Below are 16,400 nucleotides of genomic sequence, written 5' to 3' on the forward strand. Positions count from 1 at the left end.
GACATTTGATATGCGCCCGGTGTCGCTTTGCATCTTGCGCAAAGTTGCCGTTAGTTGCGTAATTGCCGGAGTAACTTTGTTACCTCGTTGTAAGGACTCGTTTTGGAACATTGAGCCACTAGGACACTAGAATCTCCCCCACATGGTGCAATGGCGCGGACCAATTGTACGGATCCGGAGAAGGTCTCAAGTTGGACAAGATACGGTAGAACGGCAGCCTGTGAGTCTGGTACAAGACTTCAGTACCTTTGCTCTCATTGTCCGGCTTCATGCTCGGCCGAATGTACGCATTGAGCAAGAGATGTTGATCCCGGGGTTCAGTGTGTCGTCGGAGTATCTAGATAAGCACCCGCCCTTTCCATGCCATTCAATATCTGACATGGCGCTGGGATACTACACAGTACTATATGTAGGATGATATCGACTATCGATGAGAGAGATAACATGATGCCGAATTGCTTCTAACCGCAAGAGGATATCGAGGCAGCCCGTCTTTTCCGTTGATCGGGCCGCGGTGGAGTCGCAACGGTGCGGCTCGGCGTTTGCGCTCGACATGGGTCGGAATGCGTGCTTGCCATTGCAAGGCAGACTTTTGGACAATTTGGAGGTTCAGAACTCCAAAGAATATTCACACACCGCCAACACGGTCCTGTATGTATCGCATCCAGTTGCCAGAAAAAGGCGGGGAGATAAGGAAAAGGTACCCGTTCCATGTCCTCTTATGCTGTGCATCATGAAATTGAACTTGGGGTCTTGGCCAAGAGAGTCAAAGAGGGCGCCAAGCAACGAGCAAGTTTCGGGAAGGGAGAAAAAGTCATGGCTTCACTCCACCATGTTTGGCCGTCGAGCGGCTATTGCTGCCAAGTTCTTTCTTTCATATGCCAGCCAGTGGGGGAGTTGTGAAGGTTTGTGAACATTCATCGGGATCAATCGGAGTACATCCATATTGACGACGCGAATCACGTAACGAAGCCGGCCACACCATCAACATCGACATCACCACCATCTCAGGGTCTGAGACAATTGACAACTTGCACGTCGCACGCGCGCGTGGGATGTTGGCTTCAGATTGGAACAAGATAACGGTTATTGCGGCGGTGAGTTTACACGTGAACCAAACCATCACCACAAACGTCACACAGAAACAAGCACAGGCCTCCTTCTTCTCCATGGCCCTACCACACAGGCAAAGCAGCATAGTGAAAAAGTTTGGTTTTGCTTTCGCAATTGAATGATTGACATCAAAAATTACGACCGGAACGGCCCCGAAGGACAATTCACGGCGGCTAGCACCACGATGTGCAATGCAGGCTCTCCACCGTACTACGCGGTTTTCTTGATCTCCGCGCAGTCAATCAAGGTAAGTATGAAGAAAAAAAAAAGAGAGAAGAAAATCCTAAGAATCTGGGAGGGGGGACCATGATTAAATAGGCGCTGTGGGGTGGCCTGTGCACGAGTGCAAACTGCGAGGTGGTGCGTGCGCGTCTGCAATTCGGTGCAGTTGCTGGCGGCTGCAGGGTCGTGCCGGAGCGTTGCCGGTTATCTGCCAGGTGGGAGCTTCTGCCGCCTGAGAGTCTGCCCGGTGTTGATGCCTTCCAAACATGACAGGAACATTCTTGCAAGAACGATCGATCAAGGCGGATCGTCTGTGACAGGCCAGTCGAATGCATGAACGTTGTTGCTGGCACTTTTCCCAAGTTCTAGATCTGCCTTCCTCCCACCATGACCCCTAACCCTTCCATGACTGGGACCCTTGAAGCTGCGCCTTATCGGGCGCTTATCGGCGTCGCCCCTCCATGATTCGCGGTGGCTGTTGTTGAAGCTGAAGTTGTCTCGTCGTCGAACTCGTTTGCGATTCCAACTTGTCTCTTCCCAGTTTTGGCCGTCGACCACATTCTGTAGTCCTTCAGCGAGCTCGTCGAAATTCGGAACACCCGCCAAAATGAGCGAACAGATCTCCGTCCTCTTCGTCTGCCTGGGCAACATCTGCCGCTCCACGATGGCCGAAGGCGTCTTCCAGTCGATGGCCAAGAAGCCCGAATACAAGGGCCGTATTTCCAAGATTGATTCGTGCGGAACTGGTATGCCTTTCAGAAACCCTTCGATCCTCTCATACCCTTCGTTCACGCTGACCCTCCTCTTCTTCCCTTCAGGCGCCTACCACGTCGGCGAAGGCCCCGACGACCGAACGATGGAGACTCTCCAAGAACACGGCATAACCGACTACATCCACGCCGCTCGCAAGGTATGTCTTCCTCCTTCAGCTGTTGGTGGCTGACAGACTCCTAGTCCTAGTTCTCGAAACGATCAAACATCTGACTTCCTGCGTTGCAAAAAAATAAAGGTCAATACCTCCGACTTCGACAAGTTCGACTACATCTTCGCCATGGACCGGGCCAACCTGGCCGACCTCCAACGCCTGCAGCAACGCCATCCGGGAAAGGCCAAGGTGATGCTCTTTGGCGAGTACTCGGGCACCGGTAAGGCCGAGGTCATCCAGGATCCGTACTACGGCGGCAAGTCTGGGTTCGAGAAGGCGTATGAGCAGGCGACGAGGTTCTCCAAGAACTTTTTGGGCGATGTCTTTCCGGATGTCAAGGCCGATTAGAGAGTAGAAGATGAGCTTTCGTCGACCATTTTAGAAGGCAGGCGTTTGGGGCGTTGGGATAGACTGTTGTCATTGTTGTAGACCGAAGATACCATTTGCGGGTTGCTTAGACGTCCTGTTGTGCATATGTCTTTCCGGTCGGGCCTATTGTCGTCATTGCCAGAGCAAGCTGTCCTGGTCCATGGAGATCACTTCGACCGGGTCAACAGCGGCTTATAACCTCCCGCGGTGCACGGAGGGAGCTCGGTGTTCGTATTTTCGGGCTTCACGACGTCCAAAGGCCTGCCACTCTGAGAGGTCTATCTACGATGATGCCGAGGTATGAAGCTCCTCTCGGTGAAGGCGACGACATCGCGGCCTGTTCTCGCGACCAAGTCCATGCATCTAGAACTGCATCAGCCCTATGGCCCTGGGGAAGTCCAGGAACGACCAGGGAGTCAGTGCGGCCACATGTTGTCGGTATCAGCCGGCCCATTGGGTCAGGGGAAAACTGGGATCCGGTCCTTTCGAAAACCCTCCAATGCTGGTGCACGGCAGTACACTATCAAAGTGTTGGGAAATTCTAGTTCAAGGCGAGGTTTCGGAGAGGGCCGTCCGGACGGCCACTTGATGACGGATGAAGCTCAGCCCCGGAGCTTTCCTCCTCGGCCTAGAAGTGCTCTTTGATTCGGTGTTGTCCGCAAACCTCATTTTGACGCCCTCAGCCAAAGCCAAGGTCTCCCGAGACATCACATAGACAACCAAAGTTCATGATATTCACTTCATAGAAACTCAAGGAACGATCTGTGAACAATACGTCCTCATCGAACTCATCGAGATAATGATGTGGTGATGATTGCGAATCTTTTGACGCCGGCCAGTGGGGAGGCGGCCGTAGTCGCGCGCCAAGTGAAGCACCACCCAAGATGGAGGAGGGTTGCAAATCACAGCGGGGACGGTGGGGAGGAATCAGGTACCGTTCCCTTGTGATTTCCGCTGTGGAGTGACTTTGGAGTGACATTTGGCAGGCATTGTGCGGGCATTGGCTGGGCAAGGGGAGACACAAAACAGGCGCCCGAACCAGGCGATCCCTCTTTTTGATTTCTCTTGGTGTTTTTGTTTCAAGGCGGCAAGCAATGGCCTTGTTCTGGATGGGGGTGCAGTGGTCTGTTATGGCTGTTCTGTGTTAGTTGTTGATGCGATGCTCACGCCCCTAATTCCGAGTCTGAGAGACCATTATGAGCGAAAGTCTTGGATGAGTTGAATGTCCAGCAATGAATGGGCAACGATGGGAAAGTGGAAAGGAAAGAGGCAACCAGAAACAAGCTTGAAAACGGCCATCATTCGTCAGGAACCGAAAGCCGCCATTCGTCTCTTGCACTTTGCGCCCTCTGGCATTGGCCTCTGGAACCTTGACCTTTTGGGAAGCGGACCCCGCGTTGCCTCACAGCCCCTCGCTCAGGTCCCGTTCTGGTGCTGGGATCAGCGCAGTGGGCAAGTCCAGGGCGCGGGTCGGGGTCCCTCGGGCCCCTCTTTCCTCATTGTCCGCTGCACCATCGAGGTCCACGGCCAGGTCCATCCTCGACTTCTTCAAGCTCTCGTCACTGCCGTGCTTTCCACTTTCAAACAAGTTATCGTCGGTTTCAAGCTACTCGAATCTTATTGCTTCTTTTGAAATACGCCAACCGTAAACTAGCAGTTGAAGCCACATATCATCACACACTATCCCAGGGGCTTCTCACTCTTCTATCATTTGTGCCAAGGACTACCTCCGACTGCAACCTCTTTGATCAGTCACCACCACTTTTTCCTCTCTCTTTCTCTCTCTGCCTGCCTCCAATACTACATTAGCCGGTTGCCTGTTGCCTCGCTCCCGTCTTTTCGATATACATCCTATTTTCGTCCCATACACTCTTCTCGACATTCTTAAAAAACCTCAATCCGAACCTCGAAGGGCGTTGATCGCGCTTGAGCTTACAACCACCACCACACCAGGCCGCTACTGCACTTGCACCTAAAGGCCACCCGAACCTCCTGCTTCTTCAAACTACGAACCGTATCCGAAACACCACACACACATATTCGCCATGGCTGATCTCGTGGGTCGCAAGATCTTCAAGGTCTTTAACCAGGACTTCATTGTCGACGAGCGCTACACCGTCACCAAGGAGCTCGGTCAGGGAGCTTATGGCATTGTCTGGTACGTCTACCCGTTCCTGCTCCTGTTCCTGCTTAGCCGCTTCTGCCTTGGGCGCATCTACATATGTCATGCCATCTTTCATAATCCAAGCTAACCTCCTCTTCTCAACAGCGCCGCCGTGAACACCCAGACGAACGAGGGAGTCGCCATCAAGAAGGTCACCAATGTCTTCAGCAAAAAGATCCTGGCCAAGCGCGCCTTGCGCGAGATCAAGCTTCTCCAGCACTTCAGGGGCCACCGTAACGTGAGTTACTTATACACATATACTACCGGCAATGCATGATAGCTGACCGTGGTGGTTTCTGGTTACTTAGATTACCTGCCTCTACGATATGGATATTCCCCGGCCAGAGATGTTCAACGAGACCTATCTCTACGAGGGTACGTCATCACTCATACTTCACGAGAAGATAGACCAATGTACTAACCCGAGATCCCGTCTACAGAGTTGATGGAGTGCGATCTTGCTGCTATCATCAGGTCCGGCCAGCCACTTACAGACGCTCACTTCCAGTCCTTCATCTACCAGATTCTCTGCGGTCTCAAGTATATCCACTCGGCGAACGTCCTCCATCGTGATCTTAAGCCCGGCAACCTGTTAGTTAATGCCGACTGCGAGCTCAAGATTTGCGACTTCGGTCTTGCGCGTGGTTTCTCCGTTGATCCCGAGGAGAACGCCGGTTACATGACGGAGTACGTTGCCACAAGATGGTATCGTGCTCCCGAAATCATGTTGTCCTTCCAGAACTATACCAAAGCCAGTATGTCTTCCCCACAAGCTGTCCCCTCAGCAGCGTTTCCAGACTAACACTCAACCCCTAGTTGACGTATGGTCCGTTGGCTGTATCCTTGCCGAGCTCCTCGGTGGTCGTCCCTTCTTCAAGGGCAGAGATTACGTCGATCAGCTAAACCAGATTCTCCACATTCTCGGCACACCGAATGAGGAGACCCTCTCCCGTATCGGCTCTCCCAGAGCCCAGGAATACGTCCGCAACTTGCCTCCTATGCCCAAGAAGTCCTTCCAGGCGCTCTTCCCCCAGGCCAACCCCGACGCCCTCGATCTTCTCGACCGCATGCTCGCCTTCGATCCTAGCAGCCGTATCAGCGTTGATGAGGCTCTCAAGCACCCTTACCTCGCCATCTGGCACGATGCCAGCGACGAGCCCGACTGCCCTACTACCTTCAACTTCGACTTTGAGGTTGTCGACGATGTGGGCGAGATGCGCAAGATGATTCTCGACGAGGTCTATAGGTTCAGGCAGCTTGTCCGCACCGTGCCCGGTGGTCACGAGCAGGGCGGTGCTCAACCCCAGGCTCCCGGTCAGGTGCCCATGCCTACTGATGTGCACGGTCAGCAATGGACTGCCGAGGATCCCAGGCCACATGAGTATGGCGCGTACAACGGCGGCCTCGAGGCCGAGCTTGGTGGTAGATAAGCAATGACAGAAGGATGAAAAGGTTCTATATGCGATAATGAGACGAAAGGCTGGTTTGGGAAGCATCTGATGATCAAACGTGACTCAGGTCGATGTCTTGGCTGCAAAAGAACAGCAAAGACTATGACATGGGGTTTCTTTTTGGAACCCCCCGGGAAGGGAACAGCGCGCCATTGAGACGGTCTTCAATGACGGACTGGGACAGCGGTTCTAGTCGGGTTGTCAACACTCAGCCCTGGGAAGGCGCTTGGAAGGGCAGGCGTCAAAGTCAGACCGGGAGTTCTTCTCGATGTCTGGTCAGATACCAGAGGGTGGTGAGGGGCTCACCGGAGAGACTCTTTCTGTCTCTCTTTCTATTCTCTTAAGTCGGGAGGGAGGACTATGGCTATCTGGAAGGTTGAAGCGATTTTCAGCGACGACTTCGGACCGAGATGTTGTTTCTTTATGTTGTCATTTATAGCCATAATTCTATTGGATACGCTGAATGTTGACACTGCAACAAACCTCTTGAACATGGTGATGTGAAGTGAAGTGAGTAGCATGGCCAGTAAATTCGAAGTGTCACCATATCCCTTTGTCCTTACAAGCGTTAACTTCCCATCCGTTCAGAAGAGTCAATCGTCACATAACAAGCCTGACATTTGGAATGGCTTTTACTGATTCTCCTAAGGTATCTCGAGGTATCTAGTCCCAACCCCTATTTCATGTAACCGTATACTTTGTGAGCCCAGATTAGTACAAAAAGCCAAAAAGATCTTTGAACGCCGACGCCATGCAGGGCTTGATATCAAGAAAAAAACATGATACCTAACCGAACCAAACCGAACACGGGGATAAAACACCTAGCCTTTTACCCTTCTCTCTTTTCCTTTCCTTTCCTTTCCTTTCCTTTCCTTCTCGATCCTTGCTTTGTGGTATAACACATCCGTTCTTTACATCTTTCTTGTCCATTCACAGCTCATCAGTTCCCTTCCACATCCATCCCATCCCATCTCTTCCCTTCTTTCCCCTTCCAACCACCTTCTGATCAAATCAAGGAGTCTCGGTTTTGACTGAGGTCTCCGAGGCTTCCTAAGCCTCAGCACCCCCAATCATCAAACTCTCCACCATGCCGTTCGTGATAATCGCCATCTGCGCCTTCTCCACCTCCCTGCTCACCTTGCCCGTCATCACCGCAAACTGGTCCGCCAGCTCCGTGCTGCCGCCCACGTACTCGCTGTAAATGTCAAACAGCTGGAACGCCACGTCCACGCAGACGGTCGCGTAGCGCGGGTCGGAAATGTACTTGATCACCCATTTCAGGAGGGGCAGGACCGTGACTTCGTCGCGGCCTTCGAGGGCTTCGCGCAGCGCGGAGCGATGCCTCAAAGCGACCAGGACGGAAAGGGCCGTAACGGGCTGGTACTCGGGAGAAGACAGGTCCAGAACAGAGTCCAGACAGGCGGCGTACCGCCCCTCGCGGAAGTCACGCTGCCACGGCTTGAGCTTGACGCGGCGCTTGCGGCCGCCGGAGGAGTTGGTCGCGTCGGTGGGGATGATCACGTCCACGTTTTCGCCGAGCAAAGCCATGGATTTGTTGGAGACGGCATTTCGCTTGCGCTTGGCCTTGGCCGAGTCGATTTTGGCCAGTTTGGAGGAAGCGCCCTCGACCATCAGCGCGTCTTCGGTCGCGCGGGCGCGGGCCTTCTCGGCTGTGGCGCCCGACAGGCGGGTGCGCAGGGAGAGCACACCGGATTGCATGCCTACTGCCAGGTGGCGGTCTTCGTGGCCGGCGCCGGCGGTGATGACGGAGAGAGAGAGGATGGGCGAGGGGTACTTGGATCCGGACACGACGTTCCAGTTGGTGGTTTCGAAGACCTTGACGTGCCCGTCGAGGGAACCGGAGACGACGCGGCGGCCGTTGGAGGCGAGCGAGAGCGAGGTGACGGTCTTTTGGTGGTTGGTGATCAAGCGCAGCGGCTTGGCGGCCACGAGGTCGAGCACGGAGATGGCGGAGCCCGTGGCGGCCAGCAGGGTGGTGCCGCCGGGGAGCGGGAGGACTTCCTCGATCGGGTCGGCGTGCTTGAAGGTGAGCACGGAACCGCCGGGGGCGCGGGCGTCCCAGACGCGGACGGTCGAGTCGTAGGAGCCGGATACCAATAGGTTGTTGCGGTCCGGCATGAAGGCGCCGCTGCGGACGTAATCCTGGTGGCCAGAGAACATGCGCGAGGGCGCGTTGGAGGGCAAGTCCCAGAGACGAACGGTCTTGTCGTCGGAGGCGGACATGAGCGTCGTCAGCTCCGCCGGCGACCACTTGGTTACCCAGACGGGCTGCTTGTGGACGTGCCAGGTCTTGAGGATGACGGCGCGCGTGCCGGTGCCGACGTCGAAGACTTGCATCTTTCCGGAACTCTCACCGGCCACGAGGACGCGGCCGTCGGCGCGGATCTCACCGCTGTGAGCCTCGGAGTCGAAGCGGCCGATGGTCTTGAGCAGCTCGCGCTTGCGGATGGAGAAGATGTCGACGCGGGGGCCAGAGGTGACGGCGAACAGGTCGTTGGCCTTGGCGGCGGCGACGAGGGAGTGTGAGGCGGCCGAGCCGTTGCTCGAGCCGGGGAAGCTGATGTGCGAGATGGGCCATGCTGCCGTCGAGGTGTGTGATTTCTGGTTCTTGAAGGACTTCCAGTAGCGCTGCTCGGCCGTGATGGGGCTGACGACCGTGGGCAACTTGAGCGTCGCCAGCGGCTGCACTTCGGCTGCCATGGTTGCGGATTTGTTTTTGTATCGAGGGATTGACTATTCGTTCAAGTTCGGTGTTGTCGAGGAATTATGCTCGGTTATCGGAATCGCGGAATTCGACTCGAAATCGGATTGGGGGAGGCGTCGAGGTCTTGTGGTGGTGGTGGTGGTAGTAGTGGTGACTTTGCGGGGGCCAAAGTTCACAAATGTTGAAATCTCTAAGTGGGAATTTTTTTGAGGATGCGATGCAAAAGCATTGGAGCCATTGGAGCACCTGCCAGCCGATAAGCACCAACCCAAACAAAGTTTACAGCGACCAGCCCCAGGCCAGGAACGCCAAGCTTCCATTCGCAAATTCGCTTTCTGATTGGTTCGTTTGACTGTGCACGGAGCATTTCTGCTTCCGCCCGCCAACCTGGAAACTTGCAACTTTTTGGCAGGGGATGTTTTGACGTTATCTTATCGTGCTGCATCCCCGCCAAGATGGCCCTTTGCAAGTCGAAGTTTATTAAGTGCCCTGTCGCCAGTATCAAAAAAGGGCTTCAAGTGAAATGATTATAGTGGTAACGGTACATGATGAGAGCGTCTACTGAGAATACTCGAACTATAAAGTAAGTTTTTGGTGAGGAGAATCTTAGTTACAAGTCATAACTTTTTCTCTTTGTACTCATCTGAACCCCACCACAGCCCCACTTGGTCAATACTTGTAAGCGCCTGGACAAGTCGTATGAAACTGACAACGGTCTGTGCAACGCCAACGTCACAAGCCGGCAACTCGCATGTTTATTTTACTCGTGATGTTTGGATGACAAACAAAGAAGAGATGAAAAAGAGACAGAGGATCAAACAACGGAGATTACTCCAAGGCGCTGGCTGTTAGTCGCGATGGAGAAGGCAGTGTGGACTTGCTTTTCATCCCATCACATCATCAATCCCTTTGTCAGGACTGGACGTTTGCAACTCGGTTGCCGAGCAGATACTTGTAAGAATGGATTTCTTCAGTCAGTCGCGGTTCTCGTCTCACGCTCTTTCCCCACCACAACCTAAAATCAACGTTGCTACCCACGTATGAGCTACTGACAAAGTGTTGAGAGTATTCCAGCTCAAGTAAGGAACACAGCCAAGTCTCAGGCAACAAAGTGTTGTTCAGTCTACAGTGTCGATCGAGTAAGGTATGATGTCGTGAAAAAGTGTACATCGCTACCTATAGATACATCCAGCAAGTACCCAGCCCGGCCAGCCTATCATTGCGTGCCACCGCGTACGTAGACCACTTGGGTCTGTTCTGCTGTGGGGCCATTGCTACCCAAATTCCGGGATACTACAGCCGGGAAATACAAAACGCAACTTTGCTCCCATTCCTAAATAAAACCTTTAATTCCTGTTTCTCTCGACCCTTTTCCGGCGTTGACCTGAATCGTCACAGTTTCCCTCGACATTCTTGTATACTTGCGCTAAACGCCCAACGATTCTTTCATCCGCCCTTCCCAACTTCCCAACTGTCCGTTTGTTGGTTGTCCAATGTCCCTCCCTGCAGTCCGTTGGCAGTGACCCGTCAAAGTGATGCTTGAGCGGTCTTGCCAACTCGACGCTGTTCCATCCGACTTGTTATACTTGCTTGGCGGGAAAAGCAAAGAGGAAGGAGGGACTCGTCTGGTTTTTCTGATATTCAGATCATCGTGCTATCCAATCTGATTGCACTGCATTCGATTGCTTCTTCTTTCCATCTCTTCTTTCCCATTCACAAAAAAGATAGGGCAGTGCGGTCCTTCTCTCTCTGACTAAAAAACAAGTGTCGATGATGATGAGAAGCTTCCACTTCTTGCCACTACAACTGAAGCCTCCATCCTATCCAAATCTCCGAGCAAGACATAAAAGGCAAAGAGAGCCTCTACAACTATTATTTACTTCCAGTTCCTTCTACCTTCTCTCCATCACCTAACATCATCAGTCCCAGCTACCTGCCATCTCTGCCGCCCTTCACCTCATCATCTCATGGTATGTTGGCGCTGCAACTGACGCGCCACAACACCAAAGAAATACACAAAATCACGACTCTGAATTCTGACTCTGGCGCAACTAATCCAGAATCCCACCAAGCACAAGCCCTCGTCCACGTGGCACCGTGATCGGTTTCGCGATGCGGGTTTGACTTGAATGTATCCTGCAAACCAAAGCAAGAAAGCACGCAAATCTTGCATTGATCTGCCGTCTGTTATCTTGTTCCCGCTGCCGCAGCAACGATCCCGGTGCCGTGTCCGACCGCTTCACGTGCAGTTGCCGGTGCGAACCCCGAACCGCCATAAACCATGCCGGGATTACCTGTGCGAGCCCCTAACGGGGTTCCCGTAAATTCTGCCAACTACAACGACCCTCGCCTCGCATCCTCCATCAGCGCATTCCTCAACCATCGACAGCCAGCCTGGACCGGCACCGTCGTCGATTTTAACCCACGGCCGACCACAGCACAAGCGCCACCATCGGCGGTACCGGCGGCAGAGCCGGCATCAGGGGAGGTGATGGTCCCTCGTGGAGGCGCGTCCGCTCAGTTTAGAGGAACAGGCCGTCCCCGCGGCCGGCCGCGCAAATACACAGGCAGACTGCCCCACGCACAACACGCCCACGACGGCACACCCCAACAAGAACACGAGAACGAAGAAGAAGAAGAGGCGGAAGAAGAACACCAACGGCCAACACACGGACAAGGTGCACCATCTGCACAGCCGCCACAGGCAGCTCAACGGTAATGCTGAAAACATGCTCTTTGACTCTCATGTTCTTTCCCCCGCTAACCTTCGATCCCGTGTCTACAGCCCCGGCCGAACTGCCCAGACAGCCGCCGTCCTCCTGTCTCCGGCCCCGAGCGACGAGCCGAGTCCTGCCGTTTCGAACTCGAGAGAAAGTCCTAGCATAAACCACAATGCGCCCGCTCCCTCACCTCATCCCGTGATAGGCGCCCGATTTGTGCACAGCTTGGACCATGACAATACAGGGCCTACGTCTACAAGGACAGGAAACAATGGCTCGGCCCCAACAACTCCTGCGGTCCCACCTTCTCCGAGTCCGTTCTTAGCGCATCCCCAGCTCCCACTACAGTCTACAAATGCTGCCGCATCAATCCCACATTCTCCTGCGCCTCAGAACCGGCCACTGTCAGCCCAAGGAGCCCCTCGACGCGATGGCCAAGGCCAGGGTGGACACATCAACTCGCCACCATTGCCCCTGGCGCCGCACCCAGGTGAACAAGCGGCCAAGAGGAGGAGGGTAGATCCTTCACAGCCTCTTCCAGCAATCATGTACACGGAGTTCCGACATTTCCTCTCAAGATACATGGGTTCACCGGGTGTGAAGGACCGGATCAAACAAGGCACCGAGTTTGCTAGATTCTCGCTTCTCGACCAGGCGTGTGTCAAGGAAGACGGCTTCTTCCTGGCTCTCCACCAAATCTACTGCATGTGGTCATCATATGCGCAGAATGCCTACGATGTATTACCTGAGTATCCTGCTCATACTATTGACGAAGGCCTTGCGGTTATGGAGGGGCTTCTTAAGAAGAACCTCACCATTCAGCCCTCGCATCGACAATTTTTCGAAAACTTCCCAGCACCCATCAGTAAGCTATGTGAGCCGCCCACGGCATATACCACTGCTGTACGACAAGTAGGAAGGTTCCTGCATCTGATCGGGACCAGTTATAATACATTCTTGGTTACGGTGATCCAGCGTGGGTACCCTTACCTGGTCGATGAGCTCTTGAGCTACTGGGAATGCTACTCGCCGGTCTTGCAGTTAGCTTTATTTACCGCGTGCCGTAGGAGGATAGGAGTCCCAGACGCCCATGGCTATTCTCAAGATATCGACCGTGCTTTCCAGATCGATCAAAGGAATCATGCTCATCTATACCAGTCAAGCAACCTGAATCCGCAGATCTATCAAACATGGCGGAACCAACAAGAGCTAGAAGCCAAGAATGCTGAGCTGATTTCGTATTATCGCTCACGCGTCAATCAAGCAAGGACCAATGCTGGTGCAACCGCCAACGGCAACAATTCCATTAGCAGCAACAACAACAACGCAACGCCTCACAACAGGAGACTGTCGGTTCAGACAACAGCCCCAACAGCCACTGGTCAGCCGATGCCAAACAGTGCACCCCCAAACCAGGCAGCTTTCACGTTTAGCAATGCCACAAATCCATACTCTCCAGTTTTTGCGCCTAGTATGGAGGCATTCAACGCTTTTCCTACCCAGAATATGCCATCTGCGCAGCATTCCTCACCAAACGTCTACCCGTCTATGGTTACGTCTCGAAGCCCGCAGGACTTGTCAAATCCAGCGGCACAATGGCAGCAACAACAGGTACAGCAACTTCAACAACAACAGCTGCGGCAACAACAGCTGCAATATGAACAGCTAGTACAGCAGCAACAACAGCCACAGCGCCAGCAACGTTCGCTATATCCACAACAAAGTGTACAATACCCGGCACATGCGCCTCAACAGCATGGCCTACAACATCTTCCAATAACTCCACAACTGTGGCAGCAAATGCAGCAGGAGGGGGCTCTCCGACGACAACAAATACAGCAGCAACAGCAACAGCAACCAGTGAGTCAAAGGCAGCAATGGGCTACAGCTGCAATGGCCGCGGCGGCCAATAACAGCGCTTCGGCTGCGCAACTGTACTCGGCGAGGGCACAAGCGCAACAACAGCTTCAGCCGCAGACTGTGATGCCCCTCCCCGCCCAAATCGCCCCTCGCAATCGCCCTCCCCAAGTCCAAGTACAGCAGAATCCGCAAATACAGCAGCATCCGCAAAACATAGTCCCGCGCGAACCAGCTCCCGCGCGCACCCCGGATCGACCGCTAGTCCCTCCACTAGGAACTACGATCCATCCGTCAGAGTATGCTTACGAGGCCTCTGATAGGAGGTCCGTGATGATGGCACTGCATCAAGCTCATGCTCGAAGTCCCAGGCGAGCAGTAGTAGATGGAGAATCAGAGCGGATGTATCAAGCAGTCAAGGAACTAGTCACAAAGCCCACCCAGCTGGCGGAAAATGTGCGTATCTACACGGTTCCCTTCGAAGTAACTGATGAGCAATATCGGTTGAGAGTGATGACCGACAGGCACGGTGCAGCAATTGCCGTACAACCACACAAGTCACTGCGCTGGAGAATTCGCTGTTGCCGGGTCAATAACCACCAGCAAGGTGTCGTGTCGGATGAAATATGGCAAGCTACCCAGTCGAACTGGCCGGACATTTTCATTTCCTTTAACGGTGATCCCCTCGATATTCGGAGGAAACCCCATTTTGGGAAAGATTTGTCCATCGAGCTTACAGAAATGATCCAGTTGGGGAAAAACAAGATCGAGGCTGTTATCCAGAACGCCCCAAGCCCCAACTTCTTCATCGCGGTGGAGTTGATCGAGACCTTGAGGCATTCCACCATCGTCAATGACGTTTGGAAGAATCGGCTAATTCCCGAGTCGAAGACTCTGCAAATCATCAAGGATCGACTTGGCGGGAACCGCGCCGACGATGAGGTCTCAGTTGCGGTACCGTACCTGTCCATTGACCTGACTGATCCCTTCTCGTCGGTCATGTTCCACACACCTGTTCGAGGTGGTGCATGCACCCACTTGGAGTGTTTCGACCTGCAAACCTTTCTGAACACGAGGCAGGTGTCTAAAGTGCCCTGCGGTCATGAGGGTAGAGCATGTAAATGCCCGCCTCAGCCGACAAGCCCGGACAAGTGGGCCTGTCCGCTGTCGGGCTGTGATAAGATAGCAGGCCCATACGATCTGCAAATCGATGGCTTCTTGCTCAATGTCCGTAAGGAGCTGGAACGCACGGGCAGAAAGCCTCAGTATAGTAAAGCTTTGCACGTGGAGGCGGACGGCAAGTGGACCGTTGTGGTGCAGGACGACGACGACGATTATGATGATAGCGATGGGGAGGAGGACCTGGAGCCCAGGCAGAAGAAGATCAAGACGGCATCGGCAACTCCTGCTCCGGCACCCAGTGTAGCTGGGTCGTTGTCGAGGAGATCCGGACCACCGCCGAATGTGGAGGTGATTGAGATCGATGACGACTAGATGCCATGGGCGTGTGGTCTTGAGGCATGTTGTCTTTTTGACGCTCGGCAAGGCTTTCGCGGTGTTGCTCTCAACGGAGGAGGGTTCTCAGCAAGAGCGACTCGCATTAGAATTAGCATGTTACCTTTTCAAAGCGTCTGGAGTTGCGGTTGGGGGTTCAAAAGGGTTGGTTGGTCGGTTGATTGGTTGCTGTTTGCCTCTAGCTAGATATCGGAGGGTGTCCTGGGACCTCATAGACTTGGGGCGTTGCATTGCGTTACTCTTATTGTTGGTTCATGTAAATCAAGTTATCATATCCGGGGAGGTTGACTACCACATGGCTTCTAGCTTTATACCCAATGTTTTCATTTCACTGGCTCAAGCACAGCAAGGCCTTGGTAACAGAATCGTGGTGTAAAAAGGGGCTAGTAAACAAATGATGCCGATGCCCCACCCACCTCTTCTCTGAGGTGTCTGACATTCGCAGGGTTCGTTCCATTCTGTCCGCAACACCGAGCAAGAGACGTAAATGGCTCTTCTCTCCTCTTGATCTTAGTGGCTTGCCAAGATTGTAAGAAGAAGCTGAATGGCCGATTAAAATATCTGACCGACAAACGCTAGAAAAAGCTCAAACGCCCTTGTTAGAGCCGGAACGGAACGATTGTGTTCGCCGCCGTCAAGGGGACATAAAAAATCGAAACACGCATGAGATATCTACATATGTATGTACGCGTTTCACGAAGAGTAAATACTTAGTGTTTGAGTCTTGCTTTCTAGCTGTACACTACAGTAGGAAGATGCTCAAACATGGCTTAGGTATGTATATACGCTGAAGATTGAGCTCCGGCCTCCGGGATAGTGACGACGTTGTTGCCTTCTCGGACTACGTATGTACTGCATATTTTCAGTTCGGTGCGCTTGACGACACCACAACTGACAGATACAGTGCTCCCAGAGAGTGCTCCCAGAGTTCAAAGTGTAAGTAGATCAACGCCATGTTCGTCTTCACGCGTGTTGACAAACTAAATAAAAAGGCTAGTTTTGAAGTTCAATCCTTGCTGCGCATCCGGGTACCGTAGGCCGATGGACGGGTGTATGTGAGCCGGAACCCGAGAAAAAGAGATCAGATTAAGCGACCACTCGAGGGGGCCTCTACTTCGTAGAGGATGGAATCATAGTTATCATGATCGGCCTGTCTCCTCTCTTGTCTCTTTTCTTGTCTCTATCATAGCAGTCGTTTCGGCGGTTGTTCTGAAGTTGAGATATTTCCATCTTTGAAGCCGTCGATGTGACGTCGTCAAGGCCGGGGTCCGTGAGCGAGATCTTATAGCGGGGTTTTCAAACACTTCCCAGGACCCCCCAGACTCGCCAGGCTTAGCAA

General features: G+C 53.4%; 4 protein-coding genes across 4 annotated transcripts; 3 read left to right on the forward strand and 1 right to left on the reverse strand.

Annotated features, from left to right (window-relative positions):
- The first annotated feature begins 1,806 nt into the window (after positions 1 to 1,806).
- Positions 1,807 to 2,769, forward strand: B0H65DRAFT_143059 (low molecular weight phosphotyrosine protein phosphatase). Its single transcript, XM_062820960.1, has 3 exons — positions 1,807 to 2,081; positions 2,154 to 2,245; positions 2,345 to 2,769. Exons 1-3 carry the CDS (start codon positions 1,943 to 1,945, stop codon positions 2,606 to 2,608), a joined length of 495 nt encoding a protein of 164 aa, XP_062685320.1. The 5' UTR covers positions 1,807 to 1,942; the 3' UTR covers positions 2,609 to 2,769.
- Positions 2,770 to 4,468: 1,699 nt separating this feature from the next.
- B0H65DRAFT_143048 (putative MAK1 protein) lies at positions 4,469 to 6,368 on the forward strand. The gene is made up of 5 exons (XM_062820959.1): positions 4,469 to 4,787; positions 4,899 to 5,031; positions 5,102 to 5,168; positions 5,234 to 5,548; positions 5,610 to 6,368. The coding sequence occupies exons 1-5, from the start codon at positions 4,675 to 4,677 to the stop codon at positions 6,221 to 6,223; spliced, it is 1,242 nt and encodes a 413-aa protein (XP_062685321.1). The 5' UTR covers positions 4,469 to 4,674; the 3' UTR covers positions 6,224 to 6,368.
- A 734-nt stretch (positions 6,369 to 7,102) lies between these two features.
- Positions 7,103 to 9,056, reverse strand: B0H65DRAFT_143115 (UTP15 C terminal-domain-containing protein). The gene has a single exon (XM_062820962.1). The coding sequence runs from the start codon at positions 8,963 to 8,965 to the stop codon at positions 7,295 to 7,297; it is 1,671 nt and encodes a 556-aa protein (XP_062685322.1). The 5' UTR covers positions 8,966 to 9,056; the 3' UTR covers positions 7,103 to 7,294.
- Positions 9,057 to 11,250: 2,194 nt separating this feature from the next.
- On the forward strand, positions 11,251 to 15,040 carry B0H65DRAFT_419542 (uncharacterized protein; the record flags this gene model as incomplete). The annotated part of the gene is made up of 2 exons (XM_062824218.1): positions 11,251 to 11,684; positions 11,755 to 15,040. 2 exons carry the CDS (start codon positions 11,251 to 11,253, stop codon positions 15,038 to 15,040), a joined length of 3,720 nt encoding a protein of 1,239 aa, XP_062685323.1.
- Positions 15,041 to 16,400: the final 1,360 nt, after the last annotated feature.

The sequence above is a fragment of the Neurospora tetraspora genome, assembly GCF_033439725.1.
Source record: "Neurospora tetraspora strain CBS 560.94 chromosome Unknown B0H65scaffold_2, whole genome shotgun sequence".
Lineage (NCBI taxonomy): Eukaryota > Fungi > Ascomycota > Sordariomycetes > Sordariales > Sordariaceae > Neurospora > Neurospora tetraspora.